Source organism: Diachasma alloeum, unplaced genomic scaffold (genome assembly GCF_001412515.2).
Source record: "Diachasma alloeum isolate Michigan unplaced genomic scaffold, Dall2.0 Dall_scaffold_00194, whole genome shotgun sequence".
Lineage (NCBI taxonomy): Eukaryota > Metazoa > Arthropoda > Insecta > Hymenoptera > Braconidae > Diachasma > Diachasma alloeum.
In genome coordinates, this window is record NW_021680359.1 from 1,932,918 (window position 1) to 1,959,308 (window position 26,391).

The 26,391-nt window shown below is 37.5% G+C and overlaps 2 protein-coding genes across 4 annotated transcripts in view; one reads left to right on the forward strand and one right to left on the reverse strand.

Moving 5' to 3' along the window:
- The window catches only part of LOC107048512, a 31,948-nt gene extending 30,590 nt beyond the window's left edge, over positions 1-1,358 (forward strand). For all 3 annotated transcript variants that reach the window (XM_015271696.2, XM_015271697.2, XM_029126806.1), the window contains exon 6: positions 14-1,358. In XM_015271696.2, the coding sequence (XP_015127182.1) occupies positions 14-508 (495 nt within the window). In that variant the 3' untranslated portion in view covers positions 509-1,358. The remainder of the gene's footprint in view (positions 1-13) is intronic.
- Positions 811-26,391, reverse strand: part of LOC107048510 (arf-GAP with Rho-GAP domain, ANK repeat and PH domain-containing protein 1) — a 43,528-nt gene continuing 17,947 nt past the window's right edge. Inside the window, exons 3-8 of the mRNA XM_015271693.2 lie at positions 17,405-17,528; positions 16,549-16,785; positions 15,245-15,457; positions 13,622-14,286; positions 12,727-12,929; positions 811-1,555 (exon numbers count right to left, since the gene is read on the reverse strand). Coding sequence (XP_015127179.1) covers positions 1,375-1,555; positions 12,727-12,929; positions 13,622-14,286; positions 15,245-15,457; positions 16,549-16,785; positions 17,405-17,528 — 1,623 coding nt within the window. The 3' untranslated portion in view covers positions 811-1,374. The remainder of the gene's footprint in view (positions 1,556-12,726; positions 12,930-13,621; positions 14,287-15,244; positions 15,458-16,548; positions 16,786-17,404; positions 17,529-26,391) is intronic.

Here is a 26,391-nt window from a genome sequence, read left to right on the forward strand (position 1 = left end):
TATTCCATTTCAGTTATTACTCTCAGGGGGCTTTGGAATATGCCTCCTCTGCTGTTTCAAGAAAGAATACCCTGGAATGAGTCCAGGATTCTGCCTCTCGGCAACCAAGACTATTAGTGTTTTCTTATCAATATTAGCGACATTAGCCTGTTTACTTGCCTGTAGTGCTGCAATTATTCACCTGGCAAAACTCAGTGGTCTTGAGTGCACCCCAGCACGAGTGAGAAATGCCACGTGTGCCTGCCGACCAAAAAGTGAAATTGCTAGTCCCGCAGAACCTGTTCTGAAATACGTAGATCTCAACTGTCCTGAGGTCGAAGGTATTCTAACAATTCTGTTAATCCTATCAGCCTGCTGCAATGGACTGGGGACAATCATTGCTGGATGGTATTTGTACCTTCACTGGAGCACCCGAGATAAGAGGCCAAAGTACATTAAAGTGAGAACAAGTAATCCAAGTGTTCTTGACTCTAGACCAATTTACAATCCAAACTTACACAATCGATGACACGATCCACTCAAGGATTAATTTAATGACTATGTGAGCTCAGTATTTTAGATATTAAAGGTATAAATGCGCTCAGGGTGATTTGTAAATTGATGGGTGAAGCCGATTGAGTTTGTTAGATGCATTGATTTTTAAATGATTCCTGTAATGAATGATTCAAGTTGAAATGTCGAGAGACCTTTATCCGCGATTAGTGAGAGCAGTAAAAAAAATTCTTATTAAAATACTGAGAATTCAAAATATTCTCAGTATAAATTGACCAGAAATTGGCAATAAATTTTTCTTCCTATTTATTCATAGAGTCCTAAGAAAGATGAATGGATATAAAATGGCGATCGTAAAAGCGATGTTGCTCCCTTTCGAGGCCATTTTGTGAGCTAACATTTTTTGCATTCAATACTTGTTACTTTCTGCATAGATCCTTAATTTCTCTGATAAGGAATCATTGGTTTAATATTAAGTAAATAATTTTTGTCTTGTAATTTCTTTTTATATTAAATTTGACGATCACATCATTCAATCAATTAAAATATGAATCTCTAACATTCATTGTTTTACATTTTTATCAAGCTAAAATTCAATGTAATACTTGTGACGTATTTAGATCCCTCAGCCAATCACAGATAACCTTTTTCGATAAAAAAACATTCTTTGGCGTTCTCATAGAACTTCAATTGAGCTCTGTATGGAATCTATACAGAATTTAAATATGTGAAAAACACTACTCTCCAGGCAAGAAAAATAATTGCATTGTAAAAATATACATATATGTATATAATATACTATAGAAAACTTCTAATAAAATAAGTGGTAATAAATTCACTTATGAGGTATAAGAATTACGTTAACGATAGAGGAATGGAAAATTAGGGATCCATTAAGTTGACTGCTGATGGAAAAAGATCCATCTGATGTTCACCAAACAACATTGCAGCCAGCCATCTGTATTGATCTACTACAGATGCTCCAGCTAGGGTGTAGCCGAAGAATGGAAAGTCTTTAGTTCTCGTTCGCTCTTCGTCCTTTAATATAAACGTAATTGACCATCTATGGAAAGAAAATATTTCTGAACAATGGAAGCATTGAAGAGGATGTGTTTTTGATGGACATCCTCGAATCTAAGGATTTGGGCTCACTTTCGTAGAAATATGTTTTGAAATGTACTTCTGACAAAATTCCAATATCTTCTCTAATTTTCAAGACTTACATAAAAGAAATCCAAAATTGAAAATCATCTTTCTTATTTTATAGAATATTTAACACTCCGTTGGTCGCACCGTAAGCGCCATGCCGCACCAGCATAAATCGACATAATGATAAATTTGAAAGATCTAGGGAAAATCTGAAAAAAATCAAGAGTGATCTAGATCGTATACCTGAAGAAGACCCGTGAGATTTTTTATACAAAAAAACCCTTCTAAATTGACCGACGATCACTCGTGTTCTAATGCGTAATGCTTTTTTTGAATAAAGAAATATGGTCACGGAATATTAAGTAAACAATTTCCGATTGATTTTAGGTATTGCAACTATTTATTATCAACAATTTAATTGTTCAAATGGCCCTAGCACACAAACTATGAAAGATATACGAAAATTTTCAGATCACAAATCATTTAGAATTTGATAAAGAATAATTTTTATCTTTTGTCAATTTTACATATCTCTTTTAGATTTCGAGATATGAGTAATGAAAGAGTTGCGCAACTTAATTTATTTCTCATATCTCGGAATCCTCGAGAGATACGTAAAATTAATAACAGATAAAAATTATTTCTTATTAAATTCTAGATGATCCATGATTCAAAAAATTTCGTCTATTCTTCATAGTTTTGTTGCTAGGATGTTTTGAACAATTTAATTGTTAATAATAAATAATTCCAATGCGTAAAATTGATCGAAAATTGTTTACTTGACATTCAGTAATCATATTTTATTGTTTAGAACAAGAATTGCGCATTAGAACGCGAGACATGTACAGACCACGGTACATGTCTGAAAATCGAGGGTGTCCCGCATCTCCCTTATGTTCAGTGTTACCGTTAATTATATATTCAAGCTCAAAGTCGCCAAGTTTTTCTGAAAATTCGCCTTATACACGGTACACGGCCCGGAGTTTTGGAATAAAAATTTGAAAATCCAACTACTTATGACATTTTTGACGGATATTTTCATTAATAGGGCTTCTAGACCAGGGATGGGCAACTGACGGGTAGCTCGGAGCTCCTGCCATAAATCAATTAGGAGCGTTATAAAGTTTTACAACTCTTCCAATTACAGGGGTCCTAGTACGAGCATAGTGGGGGTAGTGGAGTGAGTCCAGTGGGGGTAGCAGAGTGAGTGCAGTGGGGATGAGGAGCGCCTCACGTGGCGAGTGGGGAAATTCAAAATTTTTATCAAGCTAAACCTTTTTCATTTGTTCCAATTTTATTTATCATTCAGTCATTTTTAGCACTAAGATGAAAGTGGAACGCGGGAATTAACGGGTAAACTTCAACTATTCAAATAATACCGTCATCCGAAATAAACCCTCATAAAATAGTCTTTCCCCTTCAACTTCGAAAGTTTGTTATAGACAATTTGAGTGATCAATTTTCTTCTTCAAAAATTGTCACAATTTTTCGCTGCGAAATAGAGGACAAGCTATTATTTTTGTGACCTTAAATGTCGATTGAGAATTATGCAATCGGAACTCGCAAATAAGGGCTTGCAAAAAACCTTTTTTTTTTCGTTTTTCATAACAAAGTCCATCATTAACTTACCATTTCCCTTCTCTCCGCCGATATTGCATGATACCGATAATGCACGAAAACGAGAACGCATCGAAAAAATTCAATACCTGACTTGAGTATGATATAATAACTCACGAGATTCTAAATCATTTTGATCTTTGAAAACGTTGTATAACCGGTGTTGTAAAGGTTTTGCAATAATAGAGCTGCGGGACACCCCCGATTTTCAGACATGTACCGACCACTCGCGTACTAATGCGTAATTCTTTTTTCAATCAATAGAATATGATCACGGAACGTTAACTAAGCAATTTTTAATTGATTTTAGGCATTGGAACCCATTTGTTATTTTTTTTTATTTATTTTTTTTATTAAAGCTTTGGAACCCATTTTCGGGCTCATTCAGCTGACATGGATAAGAAAAATACAAAAGAAAAAAAAAAGGAGCGACTGATAACAGCCTTCAATTATCGCAGATTGTGTGGTTTCGGTTGTAGCTATCTAGACATTGTTGCTGTTATTATGACTCTTAGTTTTAAATCTGTAGTTCACATTTCTTAAGAAATTTTGTAATGTCTCTGATGTGTTTCCTCGAGGATGTTTTCAGGATCTTTTGGATTTCCGGTGGTCTGGTGTTGAATTTTTTGAGAACATTGAAGAGTATTTTGCGTTCTTCATTGTACTTGGTGCAATCCCATAAAATGTGGTCTAGGTTTTGTTCTAGATGACCGCAGGGGCATGATGTTGGTGGAATGATGTGAACCCGAGCTAAGGAGCTGTTCAAATTGTAGTGATGGGCTCTTGCTCGGTTCACCCAAACGATTTCTTCTCTTGAGAGGTCTGGGAATTTGTCGAACCATGGTTTGACACTTTTGGTGAAGTATTGTTCGAAATATTCGACCCCTTTTCTTTTTAGCATTTGGGAAGTGGCCATTTCCGTTATCTGTTCAATGGTTTTAAGTTTCATTTCTTTCTTGTAGAGCTCAGAGTAATCGGTGAAGGGGATTCTTCTAATGTCCATGTCCTGTGCAGCAGTTCCTTGTTTCGCAAGTCTGTCGACGTATTCGTTTCCCTCATATCCGGAGTGAGAGGGAACCCAAATGAATTTGATGAATTTTTTATGGTCATTTGTAATTAGGAATTTATTATATTTAATTCTGACTTGCAGGAGGTGATCATTTTCTTTGATGGACATTTTCGGGTGCTGAAGAGCCTGGAGAGCACTCATGGAGTCAGATAGAATGAAGAAATTTTTGTTCGGGTGTTCTAGAGCTACATTCATGGCGGCGTAGATGGCTAAGCATTCTGCAGAATAAACTGAGCTCTGTGGGTTTAGGCTTCGAATGATTTCGAGGTGAAGTCTCGGACAGTAACAGGCTGCACCAGTGAATGTGTTTCCCAAGACCTTACTTCCGTCGGTGTATATGCAGTATGTGTCGTCATTTTCACTATCTATTATATTCTGGATGTTCGGTTTGTCTTGATCGTCTCTCTTATTTTTTCCTGTCTCCAGATCTACCTCGGTGGCCGTCATCACGTCCCAGTATTTGAGTCTGTAAATGTATAGATTAGGTTCGATCAGTATAGTCTCTGAGATTCCCCAGTGTAGCAGCCTCTTGTGTTTTTTGGCCTTACTGCGTTGACCAGTCAGACAGAGGTTATTGACAGTGTCGTTGAATTGTAAGGAAGTATTTATTACTGTTTTGGTAATAAAATTTCTACATAGAAATTTTGCTCTTTCCTCAATGAGAGATAGTTTTGATTCTCCCAGTAGAACATTGGTAGGGGTAGTTTTCCTATATCCCATTGCTGCTCTGATTGCTTCGTATTGTATTCTTTCCAGTTTCTTCTTGAGTTCTGATTGATTCGGGTAATAGATGAATATTCCGTAATCCATAACGGATCTCACGTAGCGTTTATACAGTAACAGCAGAGTACGAGGATCACTTCCCCACCAGGTACCTCTCAGGTATTTAACCATATTTAAGGACTTGAGGCATCTTTGTCGGATTCGTTCTATTTGATGATCAAAGGCAAGTCTCCAGTCCAACCAGATACCTAGAAACCTGACAGTCTCTTCAGAGCGTATGGTGTGTCCCTCAACTGTGATTTCAGAGTGTCCTGGTGTTATTTTTCGATTATTGAAGTGTAATAGCTTGGTTTTGTTTGGTGCGAGTTCTAGACCCAGATGTTTTAATTTTATTTGTATTTGACGGATTGCCCCAGTAAGTATAGATTCACAGTAGTCCAAGTCTGAGTTATGAGTATAAATGGCTATGTCGTCGGCGAATTGGGATGTCCGAACCTTTTTCGAGAGTTTACTGGTGATTTCGGGGACATATAGCGAATGTAACAGTGGACTCAATACTCCTTGTGGGACTCCCTTGAACACCATCCGTGGATTTGCTTCCTGTTTCATAGTCTGTATAGAACGTTGGTATGTAAGAAACCGAGTAAATTTTGTCACTCTCTGAGGGCACCCGATGTCTGCTAGCTTGTCCAGAAGTATTTGCGGATTGACATTATCAAACGCGCCTCTCACATCCAAGAATGCTGCCAGCGCATGCTGTTGATGTGCCAGTGCTTCATTTACTGTGTAGGTTAAATTAGCCAGGTTGTTATGGCATGATATTCCTTTCCGAAATCCTGTTTGACTATTATTTATATTTTCGTTGTGCTCCACCCACCAGTCTAATCTGTTTTTGATGATGCTCTCGAAGAGTTTCGCAGTGCACGAAGCTAAGGATATTGGTCGTACGTCTGTTCCTCCTGCCTTTGGAATGAAGTGAACGAAGTGATGAGTCCATTCTTCGGGGTAAACCTCTGTCAAGAACAAATTATTGAAAATGTCTAGCAGGATCAGGTGGTATTTGACAGGTAGTTTTTTCAAGATGCCGTAGTGAATCCCATCCATACCTGGCGAACAGTGTGTTTTTCTTGATGTCAGTGCGTAGTTGAACTCCGTAAAGACGAACCTGGAGGAGAGGAATTCGTTTTCCTGACAATCTGGGAGATAGTCAGGTTTGGTGGGGACGAATGCTGGACTGATTTTGCTGATTGCTGAATCAATGTGGATGGGCCACTGGAGGTTTTCTGTCATGTTGTTATGAGTGACTTTAACCCATTTATTTTTCAGGATTTTGCATATGTTTGAAACATATGTTGGACTGGTTCTGCTGTCTACACTTTTGGCAAATTCACGAAAGTGTTCTTTTTTTTTTCTCCTGAACAGTTTTTTTGCTTGTGCTGCTGCTTTATTATATTTAATTCGATCTTCGACTCTGTTAGTGTGTTCCCATTTTCTTTCCGCAGCTCTTCTCAGTCATTTTGCTTTAAAGCACTCGTTGTCCCACCATTTACATGGGTTTCCTTGCATCTTCTTTTTCTTTTTTGTGGTTTCTTCATTCATGCCTGACTTTTGTTCTTTCCTCTTCGGTGTGTGCTCTCGTACTGCTTCTTTGACGACTGCTATAAATTTGTGATATTGCTCAATTGGTCCGCTGGAGTCAAAGTCACCTGTCAAGAATTCCTCGTAATCATTTTCGAGCTTTTCCTGGACTTTCTCCCAATCAGTGCTTTTTGTGTATATTTAAAAAAATTTTTTGAAGTAGTAGCTCTTTTCTATATTAATTGTAGTGTAGTGGATAGTGATCTGAACCATATAGTTCATCACCCACACTGTAATTGATTTTATCAGCCAAGTCGAGAGTGCTTATTATTAGGTCTATGTTCGATTTTCTCTGGTAATCACGGGGGTCGACATGAGTTGATGTGTTCGTATTGTGAATGAATAATGTGGGTTCCTGATCTTCCATTGCTTTTAGAAGCCTCCTCCCGTTTGTGTTAGAGCTGTGACAGTTCCAGACTGTATGGTGAGCATTAAAATCTCCTATGCAAACGGTGTGTTCATTGTCGTTAGCAAGTGAGACTAACTGGTTCCATCTCTCCTGTGTGAGAAGGCCCTTGGGTCTGTAGCATATAATCAGATTTATCTTCGGCTTGATGTTGTTGATTTTTATGGAGATCAGTTCGATGTTGCTGTCTAGTACTCCAATGTCTTCGTTCACAAGGTACGCGATGTTTTGACGAAGGAATATAATTATTCCACCGCCAGTATCAGTCCCCCTGTCCTTACGGTATGTAATGAATCCTGAATATTGAAATTCAGTTTGGAATGTTGTCGCCTCACTGAGTCTGGATTCTAAAAGTATTAGGATACCGTGATCCTTTAACCAGTTAGGTATTTCTTCTTTTACTCTTCTCGCGCTTCTACAATTCTAACACATAATTCTTAAATTAGTTCTAAATGTACAACTGCTACTTGAGCCTGCTGCCGTTCGTATTTATTGTTTTGTTTTTTTGTTTTTTTTTCCCTAATGTTTATCTGCTTTGATCTAAGAATCCCCTCCATCAGAAGGGATCTGTCATCTATTTTTCTTAGAGGTGGGAGGTTTGGCTGTAGTTATTTTTGAGACCTGTAGGCGGTTTTCAGGTGTTCATCAATTCTCTTGCTTATCTTTGGTATCTTGTTCTTCAACTTTGGAGGAATCACTCTCTGTACGTAGCTAAGCATGTTGCTTAGACCTGGGAGATCGTGTGTGTATTCGAGAGCGTGACTTAGCGCGTTTTCGAGTTTGCCGTACCCTGCAAGGTACTCCTAGAGTTGTTGGACGTTGATTGGGAAGTCTCCTTCGCTGCCTTTCAGTAGCTCCTTTACTCCCGCCCAGTCCTTTTCACTCGTGATTGGGGTTGTACTTTCCATCTCCTCTGATTTTTTACTGATCTTCAATTTCTTGGCCGCATGCTTGACGTTTATCTCGTCTTCGGAGTTGTTTGGTGAATCTTTCCTTGTGCTGCACAGTTCCTCAATGTCATCGTCTTCAGAGTAATCATCAACTGCTATTTTGTTGCCAGATGACACAGTGGAAGGGGGTGATTTGTTTTTTTTCGATGGTGGATTTTCATTTCTCTGGGTTGTGACGTCTTCATTCAAGCTAGTTTTGTTTACGGTTATATGGGGATCGTCTGTGCCGTCTACTCCAGAGGGCCCAGCTGTGTCATGCGGATGAGTAGAGGAGGTTTCTTCAGGTGTCTTCTCGATCGAGTTGTCATTAGGTGCATTTCGTGTTAGTGTGGGAGAGGGTTCATTGAGGAGCTCTTGTTCGTCAGCATGTTGTTATCCTGGGTATCCTCTATGTAAGAAGATTGACTGAGTTGTACAGGTTTGGAAGGGCAGTTCTTCGCGAAATGCCCTTCCTTCCTGCAGATGTAGCATGCATTTGTGTCATGTGTTATGTAAACCCATGTCTGGTTGCCTTCTACCTCTATAGAGAATCTAGGGGGTAGTTTGTCGATGTCTTCGGGGTCAACGTATGTTTGCCTTTTAGCCCATTTGATATGACACAGATCTTTGTGTTTGAAACTTGCATTAATTGTGGTGATCGGCGCCTTTATTTTGACACCTTCTTTCAATAGTACAGAAATGATGACGTCGTCTTCGACTTCAGGGAATACCGGTGAGAACGTGATCCTTTTGTTCCTCGTTATGTAAGGACGAATATTTACAATTTGGTGAGCGACTACCAGTTGCTTCCTCGAGCCAATGAGCTCATCAACAGTTTGTTTACTATCCAGCCAAACAATCAATCGATGATTAGAGGATGGTTTGACTGTGTTAATCTTCGAACCTGGGACATATTTGATTAGGGCTAACATGTACTCTTCGTAATCTGCCTGAACTGTGTTCTCGATTATTATTGCGCTTTCATTGTTGGTTCTTTTGGTTTTCCTTATTGCTGCTGAGTAACTTGGTGTGGGACTGTTTTGCGAGTTGCTTCCTTGTGGTACACCTTGTGAAATTTGCTGACTTTGTGATGCCATTGTTACTTGAAGACCCTGCCTGCAGGGAACTTCCGATACTAAATAGGGTTTTCACCCCTTTCTCACCCTTCACTTCTTTCTCTACCCGTATCAATATTGTTTATTATTATTTTATTTTACTATTGCCATAGCCTTGCGGCTAAAGCATTTTAAATGTACCCACGTAGCCCGAACAATGTAATCTTCACTCTTAGCTGTCGGAGAGCGTGTCAAACACGTCCGTTCGCCACGGTGGCTCAAACGAGACTCCACCCATTTGTTATTAACAATTTAATTGTTCAAATCGTCCTATCACCCAAACTATGGGAGGTAGACGAAAATTTTCAAATCATAAATTATCTAGAATTTAATAAGGAATAACTTTTGTCTTTTGTCAATTTCCCATATCTCCTTTACATTTCGAGATATGAGTAATGAAAGAGTTGCGTGACTCAGGCCCACCGCGCGCCGCCAGCGGAGACCGCTGTGTCGGGTCGCGCAACTACTTTATTGCTCATATCTCAGAAGCTAAAAGAGATACGTAAAATTGACAAGACAAAAATTATTCCTTATGAAATTCTAAAAATATAGCACGAGCCGAAGGCGAGTGCGGAAAAATGTTTGTTGCCTTCGGCTTGTCTCGTCTATTGGGAACAGGAACTCGCCTTCGGCTCGTGCTATAAACCTCCCACGAGCCAAAAAACACTTTTACGCACTCGTAACGAAATATACTATTTCTGCTTGAATTGCGTCAAACAGTCGTTTATTGGACGGTTTCATTTTGCCCCGCTGTTTTATTTTTTCTCACTCTGCCCTATAACGTTTGAAAACAATTTTTTTTTCAATTTTCAAAGAAAGTTTTGGGGTAAAAAAATTGAACAAAAGTTGACGAAAAAAGCCCTTATAACAAATTGGAAAAAAAATATTGCAAATAATGCCGATATTGCAGTAAGTATGTATAATGAAAAATTCAATCATTTTAATTGTTTATTACATCCATTAGCTTTGTGTGTTAAAAAAATTTCCGGGGATGTTATTACTTCAGTCGTTAAAATAATCAATTCCATTATAGAGCTGCGGGACACCCCCAAAAAAGCGCTTCTAAATCGACCAACCGACCACTCGCGTACTAATGCGTAATTTTTTTTTTAATCAATAGAATATTACCACGGAACGTTAAGCTAAGCAATTTTTAATTTATTTTAGGCATTGGAACCCTTCTAAACATCATCGAATGGGGTGGGGTATGCACCGTACTCTATAGGCTGGAACTAATGATCCCGCATCAATTTCGGAATCGTCGAGTTTCATGAAATCTATGTTTTTTGGGTCAAGGATTCCAAATTTGTCGGTTATTAAAAAAAAAACAAGCGTTCTATTTGTTATTAACAATTTAATTGTTCAAATCGTTCTATCACCCAAACTATGGGAGGTAGATTTTTAGAATTTCATAAGGAATAATTTTTGTCTTGTCAATTTTACGTATCTCTTTTAGCTTCTGAGATATGAGCAATAAAGTAGTTGCGCGACCCGATACAGCGGTCTCCGCTGGCGGCGCGCGATAGGCCTGAGTCACGCAACTCTTTCATTACTGTTTGACACGCTCTCCGGCAGCTAAGAGTGAAGATTACATTGTTCGGGCTACGTGGGTACATTTAAAATGCTTTAGCCGCAAGGCTATGGCAATAGTAAAATAAAATAATAATAAACAATATTGATACGGGTAGAGAAAGAAGTGAAGGGTGAGAAAGGGGTGAAAACCCTATTTAGTATCACTTTTCCCACGAGTATCGAACGATATTTTTCATCACAATGTGTGGAAAAGGGACGTTTTAGGCCCGCGAAGTTACTTTTTCGCACAGCGTGATGAAAAAACATTTATGTCATAGGTGCCCAGAATCTCGCTTCGCTCGGTAGAATCGCGGATTCCGGGCCCTATGACATAAAATAGTATACGAAACTCGTGCGTTATGGTGTTTTTTGACTCGTGGGATTGTAAAACTCGCCTTCGGCTCGTTTTACAACTTCCCACGAGCCAAAATAGTATATTTCGTTACGAGTGCGGAAAAGTGTTTTTTGGCTCGTGGGAAGTTTATAGCACGAGCCGAAGGCGATTAATTTTGGAGGTTCAAAGGAGAAAATGCACATTCCAAAACACTTTTCCCACGAGTATCGAACGATATTTTTCATCACAATGTGGCGGAAATTGGACTTTTAGGCACGCGGAGCGCGCCGAAAAGTTCACTTTTCGTCACAGCGTGATGAAAAACCCATTACGCACTTGTTGCGTAATATACTATTATGCCACTCATGCCTGAAACCGGCTGGATTACACACTCGACGCTTCGCGTCTCGTGTCTAATTCAGCCGGTTTCAGCCTTCGTGACATAAAATTTTGTTCAGTACTTGTTGGGAAATTTCGTCCTTAACGTGTGTGGTTACATCACTCGCCTTCGGCTCATGCTATAAACCCAACACACGTTAAAGACGAAATTGCCCCACACGTGCTGAAATATACTATTCTTTTTATTGATTTTTCTTGTTAACTTTTTTTCATTTTTGGGAGTACTGATGAGAATAATATTTTTCCATTTAGTTAAATGGAAAATTATTGAGAACTTTTGATGGGCGAAGATTTTGTCAAAGGATTATTCGACTGAAATTCAGCATCATATTTGCCCGTCAAAATTTCTCAATAATTTTCCATTCTATTTTTTTGACTGTTTCATTTTGCCCTACTGTTTCATTCCTGCCTAATAATAAAGTTTAGTAGACACGAGTCAAAAAGTGTTTTTCTTTTCTAATTAATTTTGGAGGTTCAAAGGAGAAAATGCACATTCCAAAAGTTCCAATTTGTCCGGACTGTGGCATTATCCCCACTCCGTCCCAGGCTGACTCATGGGGCCCCAGTCAGTTGAAGGGGACCGTCATAAACGCTTTACGACCGATACAATGGGCCCATTCAATCTATTGTATGTTCAGTAATTGGGTTCGGGAGCTGCGATCACTCGATAAGCACCTCTTGCCCTTCCCTGTTCTAGGAACTTCAAAATGAGATGTCAAATTTTTTCAAATTTTTCTGAGGCTTTACTGCAGTGTAATTTAAAAAATCGGAAAAAGTGCAACGCGGCGCTCATAGCGTGATCAACGGAGTGTTAATAATGGTATATTATATATACGAAAGATATATAATGGTATAATAATATTCTTGCATTTATGAAAGATAGACCACTTTTTCATAGAGTTTTTTTTTGTAGAAGAAAGTGGGGATTGGGCTTCTGGACAAATTCAATATCTTTCGTAGTTTGAAAAATATTCAAGAATTATACATGTTTATTTCTTACTTCATTTTGATTCTGAGATATCTTCCACTGAATTTATATATCTATTATCTTTCTTCCACTGAAGTATTTGAGTTGGATAGGCAAATACTCGTAAAGGCTTTTTTGTGAAAAAAATGAAAAGTTGCAAGGGAGATTTTTCAAACGAATATCCGTCATTCCTTTGATTGTCGAGATATTCTCGACAATCAAAGATTGTCGATTCGAACATTGTCAATTGTCGAAGATTCTTTTAATACTGGAATACTGAATACTATTTCAAGTATAGAACTTTATAGGTAATTACCCCATTTGTGGATTTCTCTTAGGCTCATGTCCCAAATACCAAATAATATCCTCAATCTTCCACTCATGTAGTTTGACAGCACAAGCCTTATCCTTATAACAGTGCAACTTCGCTTGGCTAAACTCAAACGTATGACTCTTGAAATATTTGGATTTAGTGTCAGCGAACTTGAGTTCACCAGATACTGTCATGGGTGGCTTTATCTGCAATAAAACAACATCACTCCTGACAAATTTTGAATGAAATTGAGGGGGCGGGGGATTATGATTGGATGGGGTTCGTGTGTACTGGACTCAATGGAACTAGAATTGACTTGACCTGGGAAGGCCAATTACACTACATCCTGTTTTTTACCGTCCGGAATACACTCAAATTGGTATGCTACTAAATACATCATTATTTCAATGATGATCGGTGGTATGCAAACATATCGTTAATATTAAATAAGTCCAACCACGCCAAAAATTAATTATAAATTTTCATAATACATATTGACGTTTTATGCCCCAATATGAGTGTGGGCAAGGCTTGATATTAATGATTTACCGATGTTTTTTGAATTTGAACACTTCATGTCATTTAATTTTTTAAAATTATCATTGCTTCATAAGGGACGTTACCGTGTGGGGAAACCCGTACATTTATGTCACCATCGATAATATTATATGTGGCCTCAAAGAGTTTAAAATTCATCATTAGTGGCCTGGTGGATTTGTCCAAATAATTTAATATCTGAGGGTGATGAAGTTTAAGATTGACCACTATACCGAAAATCACTCGATATTACCTCTCCTTCGAGAAATTTTTCGTCCCCCAGATGAAGGGATAATTGTTAAATATAAAAACAAACTTATGACGATTTCACATATCAATACGGATTTTAATGAAAATTTACCCTAGGAACGATGTCTCTGTAGAGACTATTCTTCTTCAGAATAAGTATATTATCCTTTCTATCCTCTGGATCGCAATAGCCCCACCTGACAACGACATCAAGAACCTTTTCTGAATGGTGAAGAGGTCTCTGAAGAGTTCCATCAAGAATAGATTCGTCCAGTGACAATTCATATGCGGGAATTTTCGTTTTTTCTGCCAATTCTTTACAAACGTCTGAAGCTGTTTTCTGAGGTCCAATCGTTACATTGCAACACTCGCCCTCCTTTGCAAATAAATAAATCCAGATTTTTAAGTCCCCTGAAGGAGCACTACGCATCCCATTATTTGACGCATGATGACGCTCTAAAACTTCAAGGATCTTGGCTTCTTTTATCAAATCCTCAGCTGATAATTGATATAGCTTTGTGTAGAGTCGAATCAGATCACCAATAACGATTGTTTCAGCTCTGTTCCACTCCTCAGCACTTTTTCCACCGGCGTGCATCAGTGTTGGCCCCCACACAGCAGATATATTCTCCACGGTCATCAAATTCTTCGAACTCTGCTGACTCAAAAAATACAAATGTGCAAATATTCGTCTCAATGTAGAACCAGACACACGATTCAGAACAGGGAAAAGTATTGTCCTGTAAGCAGTAGCACGTTCCTCATCATCACAAATGTCTGAAAGTCAAGAAAAGAAGTCGATTGTTGGAGGACATAATAGAGCGGAATAATAGAAAATTGTAGTGGAGTAGTGGAGATGATGCGCCAGAAATTTTCTGCAAAAATTCATTTTGTATAAATCATCAATCATCGTCACCTTTCAAGTAAAAGCTCCATGTGAATTTTCAGTGTTACGATTCTGAATGGAATTTAAGATCAAATAGTTCGTACAATTTTTTTTCACCTTAGAATTTCAACAAAAACGAGTTTGTCAGGGTAAGAGGTCATTGAAATTCCAAGAACGGTTTGAATTTTCACACTTATTGTGATAATTTATTTTCTAAATTCAATTAAGTAGACTGCCTACTGTGCAAGAGGATCTCGGAGAAGTTGTGAGTTCGATATCAGTCGAAACGAGGTTAATGACGAAAAAAGAAAAAAATTAATTTATTTTTCATTAAATTGAGAACTCACAATTATAATCGTTTCAATTTTCACATAATTCAATGATTTTTATTGTCGTATGAACTGGAGAATTATAATTTCAATTCATTCAACATTTTCCAAATTAACTGAAATTATCCGTTGTTGGAAATTTTAAGATTTTCCGCTTGGAATTTAAAGAGTAATTTTTTAAGCCAATTAAATTCTCCGCACGAAAATATTGATCAAATAATGTAAAAGTGCACAGTGCTTGTTCTTCATTTTTATCTTTATTTTGTGCCTTTGTTACCTCGCTATATGTAAAAACAACGGTATTCGTCATCGTATCGTCAATAGGTGAGACGGTGAGAGTCCCACTAAATGGGATGAATCATCACTGGCTGACCTCCGAGAGAGCATGCAGGCGAGAAAAACACACGGAGTGGGGTTCAATGATCGTTTATTAACCTATTGAATTGACTTAGCTCTTCGGTGCGAATTTATTTTAAATAAACAATAATGGTTTTAGGGTTGTAGAAGGATCGTGTCTTACCGATGACTCTGCAGAGGGGATCGTGAATACTAGTGGGTAAGAGTGGCTCTGGTAAGTCTCGGAGGAATCTACGGAGTACAGTTGCCACATCGTGCTCGGAATATGAGCCTCGAGTGATTTGCGTTGCCCACGCGTCTTTTCTGAATGTTTCGAGTAGTCTAACTACTGCACTGCTTGATCCACCTTTTCTGTATATTCCTTCAGACATTATTCCTACATAGATGAAAATTAATCCAAGATATCAAATTACATTGGAAATTTCATTACGAAGTAATCTAAAAAATTTTACTTATTCAAAATACAAGTTTTTGTGGTACCTGCCTCAAAAGTGCACTTTTCGAAACGGTTTAGTGCGCGCAAAGCAGTTGTTTCCCGCACGACGTTTGTAAAAACAAGCACATTACCCCCACTACCGTTCCGAACAGTGAACTCGGCAGGTATCACGAAAAATAGCATGTGTTATACATGCGTATGAAAAAGTACAACTTTACGCATTAGCAACACAATAAACTATTATATTACTTTGCGAAGGACATTTCCTCAATAAATTTCTCTGAATCAATGTGTCAAATATTCAAGAAAAATTGTGGCATTTGATTTTCATATTCTAGCTCTTACTATCGGATTGAATAATATTAGGACTCCTCAGCCTAAATTGTCCAATAATTGCAGAAAGCAGTCACTTATTGATCCTTCTGATGATTGTTTCAGTAACGAAGCGGTAAAGCGGTTTAAGCACATTTTGACTATTAGCCAGTTTTCGATGAATATCTCGGAATTTGAAGGAGATCGCAAAATTTTTGCCATAACCTTTTTTGTAGTCCTGAATTCGCTCTAGAAAGAAGGTAATCATGAAAATTTTGTTATCTCCTTTAGATTCGGAGATATTCCTCGAAAACTCAGCTAAGGGCTAAGTCAACTCACACCGTTTTACCACTTGGCTACTGATTTGGTGTGAATACACTTCTAACGAAAAAAGGTCGATACTTTTTAATCCGATCGTAATTTCTTACTAGCAGTTCGTTTGATATTGAACAATTCAAATATTTTGGTTGGAACTCGAGTATGTGGGTTTTCATTTAATGCTCTTACTGCTACACTTCTTGACGTATTTACGGAATAATAAAATATGCAATTCAGAAGTCCAAAAATGGGAAAAAAGAAATTATGTACTGGCAGAAAATTGACATTGCTGAGTGAGAGTTACAATTTCCAGGGATATTCTTTTTCTCTTTCATACGCCATTATGAATCCATTCAATTAAAGTTTTTGTCCATTCCCTCGACCTCTCAAATTATGTTTACCGTGTGCATAGATGAAATTGATGCACTTGTCGACAATGACAGGGACATTCTCTTGAGTAAGCTGTTGCTCATTGAGAGCAGGACCACAGGTGGTAGCCGCCTGATAGAGGGCATGCCTCCAGGCAGGAACTTCCCTGGTCCCTGGAGCGGTTAAATGAAGAGCTGCACGCCCCCCATCAATAACAACCACAGGAATATTCCCGGAGCTTGAAATTGGCCCTTCCTGATCCCTCAGCACTAAATAATAAAGGATAAGCTATTATGGATCATTGCCTTGTTTAATGAAAAAAAAACTTTGAGATGATTCAAGCGATCATTCATTGATGGAATGATGAATAATCATTAAGCCTAATGATTTTTCCATTCCACTCTCCTATAAATGTAACAGAAGCACGTTGGGTTTAATATGAAATCATGAGACCCGTCTCAATGCAGATAAAATTGAGAAGATCAAAATTCCTCTGACAATTTATCTTGAAATGCCTCCCTAGATGATTGCATATTTACATCGATATCACATTTCACCTTGGAACACTTTGCTAATTTTCAGAAAGTAAAGGAAAATTAAAAAAAAATGATTGGAGTGCAGTGATCCAATGATGATTATAATGGATGTATAGTAATATCGAGGGAACGAGCATCCGGCGCGCTCGATGTGAGTTATTCTAAACTAGTGCGTGGTTGCGAAATCGCTATCGCAAGTGCAACGCATCAACTTATGGGAATGATTCATAACAACTGTAGCTTTATTTTTATCTGCGTTATTAGAACCTAGTTTAATCGTTATCGTTGTTGTCTCAATGGATATTGATAGGTGGAAATTAATTGGTGCGAACTCTCAATTGATAAAACTTACAAATACAACGAGCTTTCCTCAGGTCGAGTTTTTCGAATTCTACTGGTTCGAATGAATGTGTGTAGACTAGGGTTCGCTGTTGTAGGAGAACCCAGGCTGAGAACCAGGACCCTGATACACCTTCCTGAAAATTTTGACCAATTATTGAAAATACTCCCTAGATTCAATACTTTTTCATCATAATGTCCGTAAAGCGTCGTTTAACGTATGAATCGTCGTTTACGGACATTGTAAAGAAAAACTAGGTTCGTCATTCGGCCGAAAACAACTTTTCTGACTCGTGTGATTGTATTCCTCGGCTTCGCCTCGCTTTGCAACCCTCACACTCGTCAGAAATAGCTATGTCGGCTTTGTGACGAATATAGTTATTTAGGTTGCCAGTTGGTTGATTGAACAATGGTTTTCTATTTTAGGGGAAGAGACTTTTTTTTTGAATATCCTTAAGTACGTTGAAAGTATAAAAATCTCTGTCTTGTGTAGAAAATGTAATTCAGTATGGTAAAGAGTTATAGAACCCGTTTCTAAATATCACTATTTTTAATCTATGAAAAATTGCATATTTATCATGGAAGAAGTGCTTAAGGATAATCGGACGAGCTGGGAGGGTTGGAAAAAACGTAGGCATTTTTTTCTTTTTTTTCACGTATTATTTAAATGATGGAAAATGCGTGTGCAAAGTTTCAGACTGCTGGGGAGCGTGGTAAATTTATTATGAATTTTTGAAAAAGTGGTCATTTAACCCGCAATCTTATGGAAATTAGCAAAAAAAATTGCAAAACCCAAGAAAAAAAGGCAGCCAAAGTCATGAAACTTTAGACACATTTAGAACATGTGATCAATGATTTTTTGAAGGAAAAAGATTGTAGCCTAGGTGCATTGTTTATTAATAATAGCGAAAAAAGTACTGAAAAATGAAATTTCTGCGCACGCAGCCCAAACGAGCAGCAACGTCCCAAGTACCAATCGGTTGGGGGTAGCGCGGTCATTTTAAACGTCTCTTGGGAGAGAGCGATGAAGCGTTGTAATTGGAGCTCCCTCGAGCCACTGGTACCAGCTCCTGGTGAAAAAAAAACTACCGACGATGTTGCCTCTTTTTCCCATGGATTAAATTTTTTTTATTTATTAAAAAAAATCAATCTGAAAACTATTCAATGCGTGGAACAGATACAAGTTCTGGTAGGGATAATTTTCAATAGCCTTAATGTTGAACTATTGCATTGCATTTGAACTCGTTCTACCCATATACGTCGGTCAAACTCTAATGAAAAATTAACACTTTTGTTGACGTTTTTTCTAAAACCGCGTGTAATGGACAATTTTCACTTTTTTGTCATCTCCATCTCAGAATATGTCACAATTATACATCTGTTATTTTAATCGATGTGCTTTAATTCCGTACTTTTCGTTATCGTAGAACAAGACATCATCATTTGTTTCACCGTAATTTAACAAAAATTCAATTTTCAACGAAAAAATTTATGCAACACAAGACGTTGATAAAAAAAAAGAACATAAATCAAAACTAAGAAATTTTGGGAAATTCTTGGAAAAGTAAAATTTTGGGAAAGTCGGGGAAAAGTCTCAAATTCCGTCGATCATCCAAAACTCACGTTTCACTCAGTCACATCCGTACAATACACTCTTTACAAAAAAAAAGGTTTTAGACAGGACACATCTGCTCACATCTTCAACCGTCGAAACTCACCGAAAACCCCAATCCCAAACTTTAGGACTACCCTGTTTCAAATTTTTGTAACTGTAATTTTCCATTACTGCTGGAAAGCCAATTAGAAAACTCAATTTCTGAATCTAGGAGGAAGAGGGAGGGTCCCAGAGTTTTCGAGGACGATGCAGAACAGAAAAACATATCCAAAAAACAATTTTTGCCAGTGGCATCTAAAATTTAACACGACATCGGCAATTTGTCGTCAAATTGTCGACATACTGTTTGCTGGGATAGTTTCAATCGACATCGCGAAAGGACAACACAAAATCTCTAGTTCGATTCTCCTAGTCTAAATGTAATTTGAGTGTGTCAATTAATAAAAATACATTAAACAGTTTTTCTAATTAAACCATGTTGTGTATCTTTTTTTTTGATAAAATCAGTGGATAAATTTAATCTATTTATAAATAACTCTTACTGAGACTGATAATCTGAGTGAGTTTTTTGGTCCGTAATCCGGAAGTATACCGCTTCGACGGTATACATCATTCATATCACCTAGGCCGGTCAAATTACTGTTTGGAAATCAAGGATGTTAGAAGAAGGATAAAAACCATGGGATATCACGCGGAAGAATGATGTGAAACACATACTGAGTTTTTGGGATTGTAGCAAACCGGGAAATTGTTTAAAAAAATTCAAAACTGCAAAATTAAGCGTCCACGCGACCTTTTTTGCTTTACGCCGACGAAACCGTGATAGATAGCATAAAAATGCATAAGACTTAATTTGTAGAGCATAAAATTTCATACAAAAAAGTCACTGGCGGCATTTTCGTAATTTGAACCGTCAAACCGCCAAGCGCGCTCAAAGTTGAACTACGAAAAAGCTGATTTGCCGCCAACGCTGCAAAGTTCACTTTAGTTGCAAAATGCAAATAATTTATGAAAAAGTTGATTAAAAAATCCGAAAAAAATCAGGATGCATCTTGACCCTTCACAGAATGTCTCCAGGAGAGGAAATTTTTTTAAAAACATTTTTCGATTTTTCAGGAGTCCCCATTTTTCTCTTTTTTTTTCATTTTTTAACCAAAATTAGCCATAACCTAACTTTTGATCCAGTTATCTTATTGGAATAAGAACAAAAGGTGATTTTTTCTCTTTCTCTCCTCTCCATTTTCACTCTTTTGACCTTTTCACTTAACTTTCATATTTAACTTATTATTTGTTGATCAACTAAAAGAATTGCTGTTTTTTCAATATATAATATAATCTGACTGGAAAAATTTTTGATCAAGCTCGGTAGCTTTATCCAAAACTTGAGTCATTGGGATCAATCTTGAATTTTTTCATATTTTTCTTGGCATTTGTTAACGTAGATTTTTAATAATAAAAGGAAAAATTTTCTATTTTTGTCATTTTTTCAATGTCTAAAAATTCTTTGATTTATTTTTTTATTTTTTGCCATTTTGATGTTTTTTCGTATTTTCAATACTTAGTGAGCTATGAATTATTTTAGATGTAGGGAAATGTTTTCGTCGGGCGCGCCCTCCTCCACGCGCTTCATCGCCCCACTCTCCACGTTCTTCGCGTAGTGGAACTTCTGCAAACGTTTCCTTTGCTAATTTCCTCCAAAAATATAAAAAAACTATAAAAAAAATTTTTGTTAACAATCAATAGCGCACAAACTCAATGGGAGCTTCTGTTTTGCACCTCTGTACTTATAGTGCTAATTTGATGAGAAATTATATTGATGAAAATTTTTATCTTTCAATTTGAATTTAAACAAGAGTCAAAATTTGTAGCCGCCAGGTTTAAATTAAGTTTCCTTGGAATTATTATACGAGAAAGAACTCTCTACGGATGCATCATCAGAAATTATTTGAACCCACTCGGGATGTGATTGTTAACAACAATTTTTCTGGTAATTTTTTCACATTTTTGGAAGAAATTAGCAAAGGAAACGTTTGCAGAAGTTCCGCTACGCGGAGAATGTGGAGAGTGGGGGGATCAAGCGCGTGGAGTGGGCCGCGCCCGACGACAACATTTCCATAAATCTAAAATAATAAAATAATTCATAGCTCACTAAGTATTGAAAATATGAAAAAATATGAACATAGCAAAATTTTATTAAAAAAATCAAAAAAATTTTGGACATTGAAAAAATGACTAAAATAGAAAATTTTTCCTTTTATTATTAAAAATCTACGTGAACAAATGCCAAGAAAAATATAAAAAAAATCAAGATTGATCCCAATGACTCAAGTTTGGGATAAAGCTACCGAGCTTGATCAAAAATTTTTCCAGTCAGATTATATATTGAAAAAACAGCACTTCTTTTATTTGATCAACAAATAATAAATTAAATATGAAAGTTGAGTGAAAAGGTAAAAAAAGTGAAAATGGACAGGAGAAAACGAGAAAAAATCACCTTTTGTTCTTATTCCAATAAGATAACTGGATCAAAAGTCATGTTATGGCAAATTTTCGTTAAAAAAAGAAAAAAAAAAAGAAAAATGGGGACTCCTGAAAAATCGAAAAATGTTTTTAAAAAAATTTCCTCTCCTGGAGACATTCTGTAAAAGGTCAAGATGCATCCTGATTTTTTTCAGGTTTTTTAATCAACTTTTTCAGAAATTATTTGCATTTTGCAAATAAAATGGACTTTTCGGCGTTGGCGGCGAATCAGCTTTTTCGTAGTTCAACTTTGAGCGCGCTTGGCGGCTTGACGGTTGAAATTACGAAATGCCGCTAGTGACTTTTTTGTAGGAAATTTCATGCTCTACAAATTGAGTTTTATGCATTTTTATCCTATCTATCACGGTTTCGTCGGCGTAAAGCAAAAAAAGTCGCGTGGACGCTTAATTTTGCAGTTTTTAATTTTTTTAAACAATTTTCCAGTTTGCTACAATCCCAAAAACTCAGTATGTGTTTCATATCATTCTTCTGCATGACATCTCATGGTTTTTATCCTTCTTCTATCATCCTTGATTGCGGACAAAAAAAAAGTCCTTATTTGACTGGCCTAACCTGCATCGTATTTCTCTTATTTGATCCTTAGTGTTCGGCCGATGTAATTTTTCGCATATCATTTCACCTCACCGTGATAAAAAAAATTTAATCTTGGAGGTTCTACGGGTTTTAATGGGGGTCTCATGTCACTCAGCATATACGCAGGGGAGGGCAGGGCCAACTGGAACGTTTTGTGATCTTCTTTGATTATAGTAGGGATGCAAAATGCAAAATGACTGTAATTTTTTACATGTGTCTAGTCAGCCGTAAATCTATCGAGATGCAAACTGACCGGCAGGGTTGGGTAAATCGGTCAGTTCTAGGGTTTTTTTACTTTATACGTACAATACACGTAAACTATGTAAAAAATGTCTAAAATGTAATATACGGTTTATTACATTCAGCCGGATTTTGAGTGCATGTATTTTACGTAAAATACGTTGAAGAAAGTATAAAATGTAAAAAATATCTAAAAGGTTGTGGAGGTCGAATGTCACGAGGGTCACGAGGGTTACAATAAATGTCACAAGGAGATGGTCAAATTTTACGAGGGTCACAAGTGTTACAAGGAGATGTTCAAATTTCGCGAGGGTCGCAAGGGGATGGTCAAATTTTACGAAGGTCACAAGGGAATAGTCAAATTTACTAGGGTCACATGTCACGAGGGTTACGATAGGATAGTTAAACATCACGAGGGGATGGTCAAATTTGACGAAATCCACGGGGGTCACAAAGGAATGGTTAAATTTTACGAGGGTCCCCAGAGGATGGTTAAACTTCACGAGGGTTATAAGGAGATGGTCCAATTTCATGAGGGTCACAAGGGAACGGTGAAATTTCATGAGGGTCAAACATCACGTGGGTCACAAGAGAAGGGTCAAATATCACGAAGGTCACGAGGGTGGAGCATCACGAGGGTAACAAGGGGATAGTCAAATTTTATTTTATTATATTTTATTTTATACCCTCGTGACTCGTGAAATTTTACTACCCCTTTGTTACCCTCGTGATCCTTGCGATGTTTGACCTTCGTGGAATTTTTTATAAAAACCATTTTGTTCTGAAATTGGTTATAAAAACGAAAACATTGGAGCAAATAGGTTAGTGGAAGTTTGAAAAATATCGATATTTCGTGTATCGATACAGACATTTTACAAAGTTACTAAGCTTGCATTAGCTTAATAACAGCGTAACATAAATGCCAAAATATGCCAATTCAATTAAACATGAGAAACTAATAATTAATATGGAAACAGAAATTTAAAATTCGAAAAGTTTTGTCTGAGGACTTTTTTTTTGGCACTTACGTTATTTTGCTATTAAGCTAACGATTTGTAGTTTACCAAATGTGACCAACCTTTGGGGCGTAAAATACCTAGTATTATACATGTGTATACTAAAGACCGTATGAGAATGGTCCTGATTGGGTACCCCCACTCTTTCGAGTTCAGGCATGCGTCGATGTCCCCCACCACTCAAACCTGAGACCACTCTCATAAGGTCCTCAGTATATTATACATCGAGTATTATACATGCCAAAAACTCGAGTGTAATATACATGGTATTTTACGTGTAAAATACTGGGTATTTTACTGCATGTATTATACATGCCCAACCCTGCTGACCGGTCAACTTACCCAATTGTCAGTAATTTTTTCTCATTGTTGTTTATGCTGAAAATTGCCTATCTAGATGTAATCTAACCGTAATTTTTATGCTCAGTCATTTTTGTTTTCACTTTCGTCATGATTTTTTTTTTGAAATTTGAATAAAATTATGAATAGCGCTGAAGCGGAAATAAAAAATTGAATGAATATTACATTAGTACGGAATTGCAAAAAAATCAGAAAAGTTTTGTAGCACTTTTCTTATTTATTATTATCATAGAATCTATAAAGCACAATTATAGAAAAACACTCGTATAAAATTTTTCATTGGATAAATGATGTTGTAATTCTCATTTGAGAACTAATTAGAGAACTCTCTCAAACATATGGTACCTAACGCAGGCTATCTGTTACTAAAATTTGGAGAGCTCTGGGGTTCAAGGCTCAGCCCAGAGGCCTAATTTCGAAGTAACACGGTAACATGAACGATGAACAATATTTGTCGCGCTCTATCCAGATGTAAAACGACCGTCAAGATTTTCTTTGGTCATTTTTCTTTGGTTTTTGCGACTCGAAATTCCGTCACTTTTTTTCTGACCAAAAATGGTCAGTATGATCAGTATGGTCAGTAATTGGCTTTCGGTGAGTGACGCGTAATTTACGTGTAAAATGACGGTAAATTGACCGGTCAGCTTTGTTCGTTACATTCCCATATTATAGTCCTTGCGCCCACGACACCCCTGTTTTGGGCCCGCTGATCATGAAACTGCTGGTTAACTTTGCGAGAAATGTGCCATTCAATTGCTATTAATAATGTCAATAGTTTATAAGGCTTCATCTCGGCAGCTATGACAGATATGGAAAAAAGTCCCAAGCAAAAAATTTTACTACAGTTATATACAAGAACTTTGGTCATTTGTAAAATTTTAACCCATTATTAGGCGCGCGTGGGATTTTCTGAATTTGAATTTCAAAATAGTAACACCCCATATACATTCAAACCATTCTTACGTATTCCTGCGATTACGCATTTATAAAAGCGAGCATATGGTAAATTAGCACCGAAACAATTGCACGATTTTCTAATTATATGATTCATCTTAGCTGTAACCAATTTGTACAGGATCAAATTTCCATTCTTTCTAACAGAGCGTTCGACTTTTTTTGGCATCGTATATCTCTTACAACCATGATTTGTCATGTGATAAGAGAATTTCTTGTCTTCGGCATAATACTTGCACTCGAACTCAGACATGATCCTTCCGTTCTGTAGCAGCATGAAGAATCCATGCACGCCCGACCTCTCCAGAAAATCAATTTCCTCCCTCTCTGTGATATTTTATCCAATAATTTCTCTTGAATTCTCTACTAGTCCGTAAATTAAATATTGGACTTCACTTGAAATGATGGAAAAAATTATTTCGATATTTCTTTTATATGTTTAGAATAATATTTGAGAACATTTTTCTGGTTTGAAATTCTGAGCAAAGCGAGCCATGTTGTTTATGCGTTTGGTTTTTAAGGATAATCGGGCGAGGAGGAAATGTAGGAGGTGAGGCGGAGGGGTTTCTATTGTTTTCCTGCAGAAAACCAATCGCTGAACAAAAAAATTTTCTCATTCGGATTCAAAAATGCCAGGCAATATTAGGGAGTATCTCCGGCTAAAAATTATTTGTGGAGCTAATCAAATTTATTTGTATCTGTTCCACGCATTGAATGGTTTTCAGATTGTTTTTTTTAATAAATGAAAAAATATTAATCCATGCGAAAAAATGGCAACATCGTCGGTAGTGTTTTTATACCATACGTGCGTGAAATCCGGCCGGTTTCAGTTGAGTGTCGACGCACAGAAAGTGCCGGGTTTCACACTGTAGATGTGTGGAACCCTACACATCTGTATAATCCCGTGCGAAACCCATGGGCATGCGCAAATGTACGGGTCGATGCGCAGATCGATGCGCAAATGGTCGTTGCAATATCATCGTTGGATTCCACACATCCATTGCGCATCGACTCATAACATCCCCCACTGCCTCACTTGTTGGTATCCACATAACCCTCTCAATATTCTGTCGTTAAATGTATTCATTTATTCAATATAAAAGCAGTCAAATTAAATGGACAATCACATCATACCCGACAGTGACGAGGAGAGTGATCTCTCGGGAGATTTATTTTATGGAGATTCGACATTCCTCACCGAAGCAACCGTCGGTTCTCCGCCAAATAAAAAGCTGTGTCTGGATGATGAAAATGATGAAAATAACAACTGGAATGATGAAAATCTTCCACTAGAAATTTCGAAATCAGGACAAGAAGTGAGGAATAATTTGATCCCCGAAAAATCGGTTGATAAATACAAGACTGTCTATGAAATTTCACCCAATTAAATTGAGAAATTTGATTTTAAACAATTTCCAAGTCTGAAGGGGCTCCGCCTCTGCAACCCGCGGGGGCTTCGCCCCTCGACCCCACCAGGGACTTCGTCCCTGGACCCTACCGGGGGGGGCTTCGCCCCCCTGGACCCCCTTCTGTCCCCCCCGACCCCTTTTCGCCACGCACGCACTTCTGGTATAAAATAGTATACGCAACTCGTGCGGGCAGCAAGCGGTTACGCACGAGGGCGGCGCCTTGTTGCGTAATATACTATTATTTTTCACTAGGAGCTGGCACCACTGGCTCGAGGGAGCTCCAATCACAACG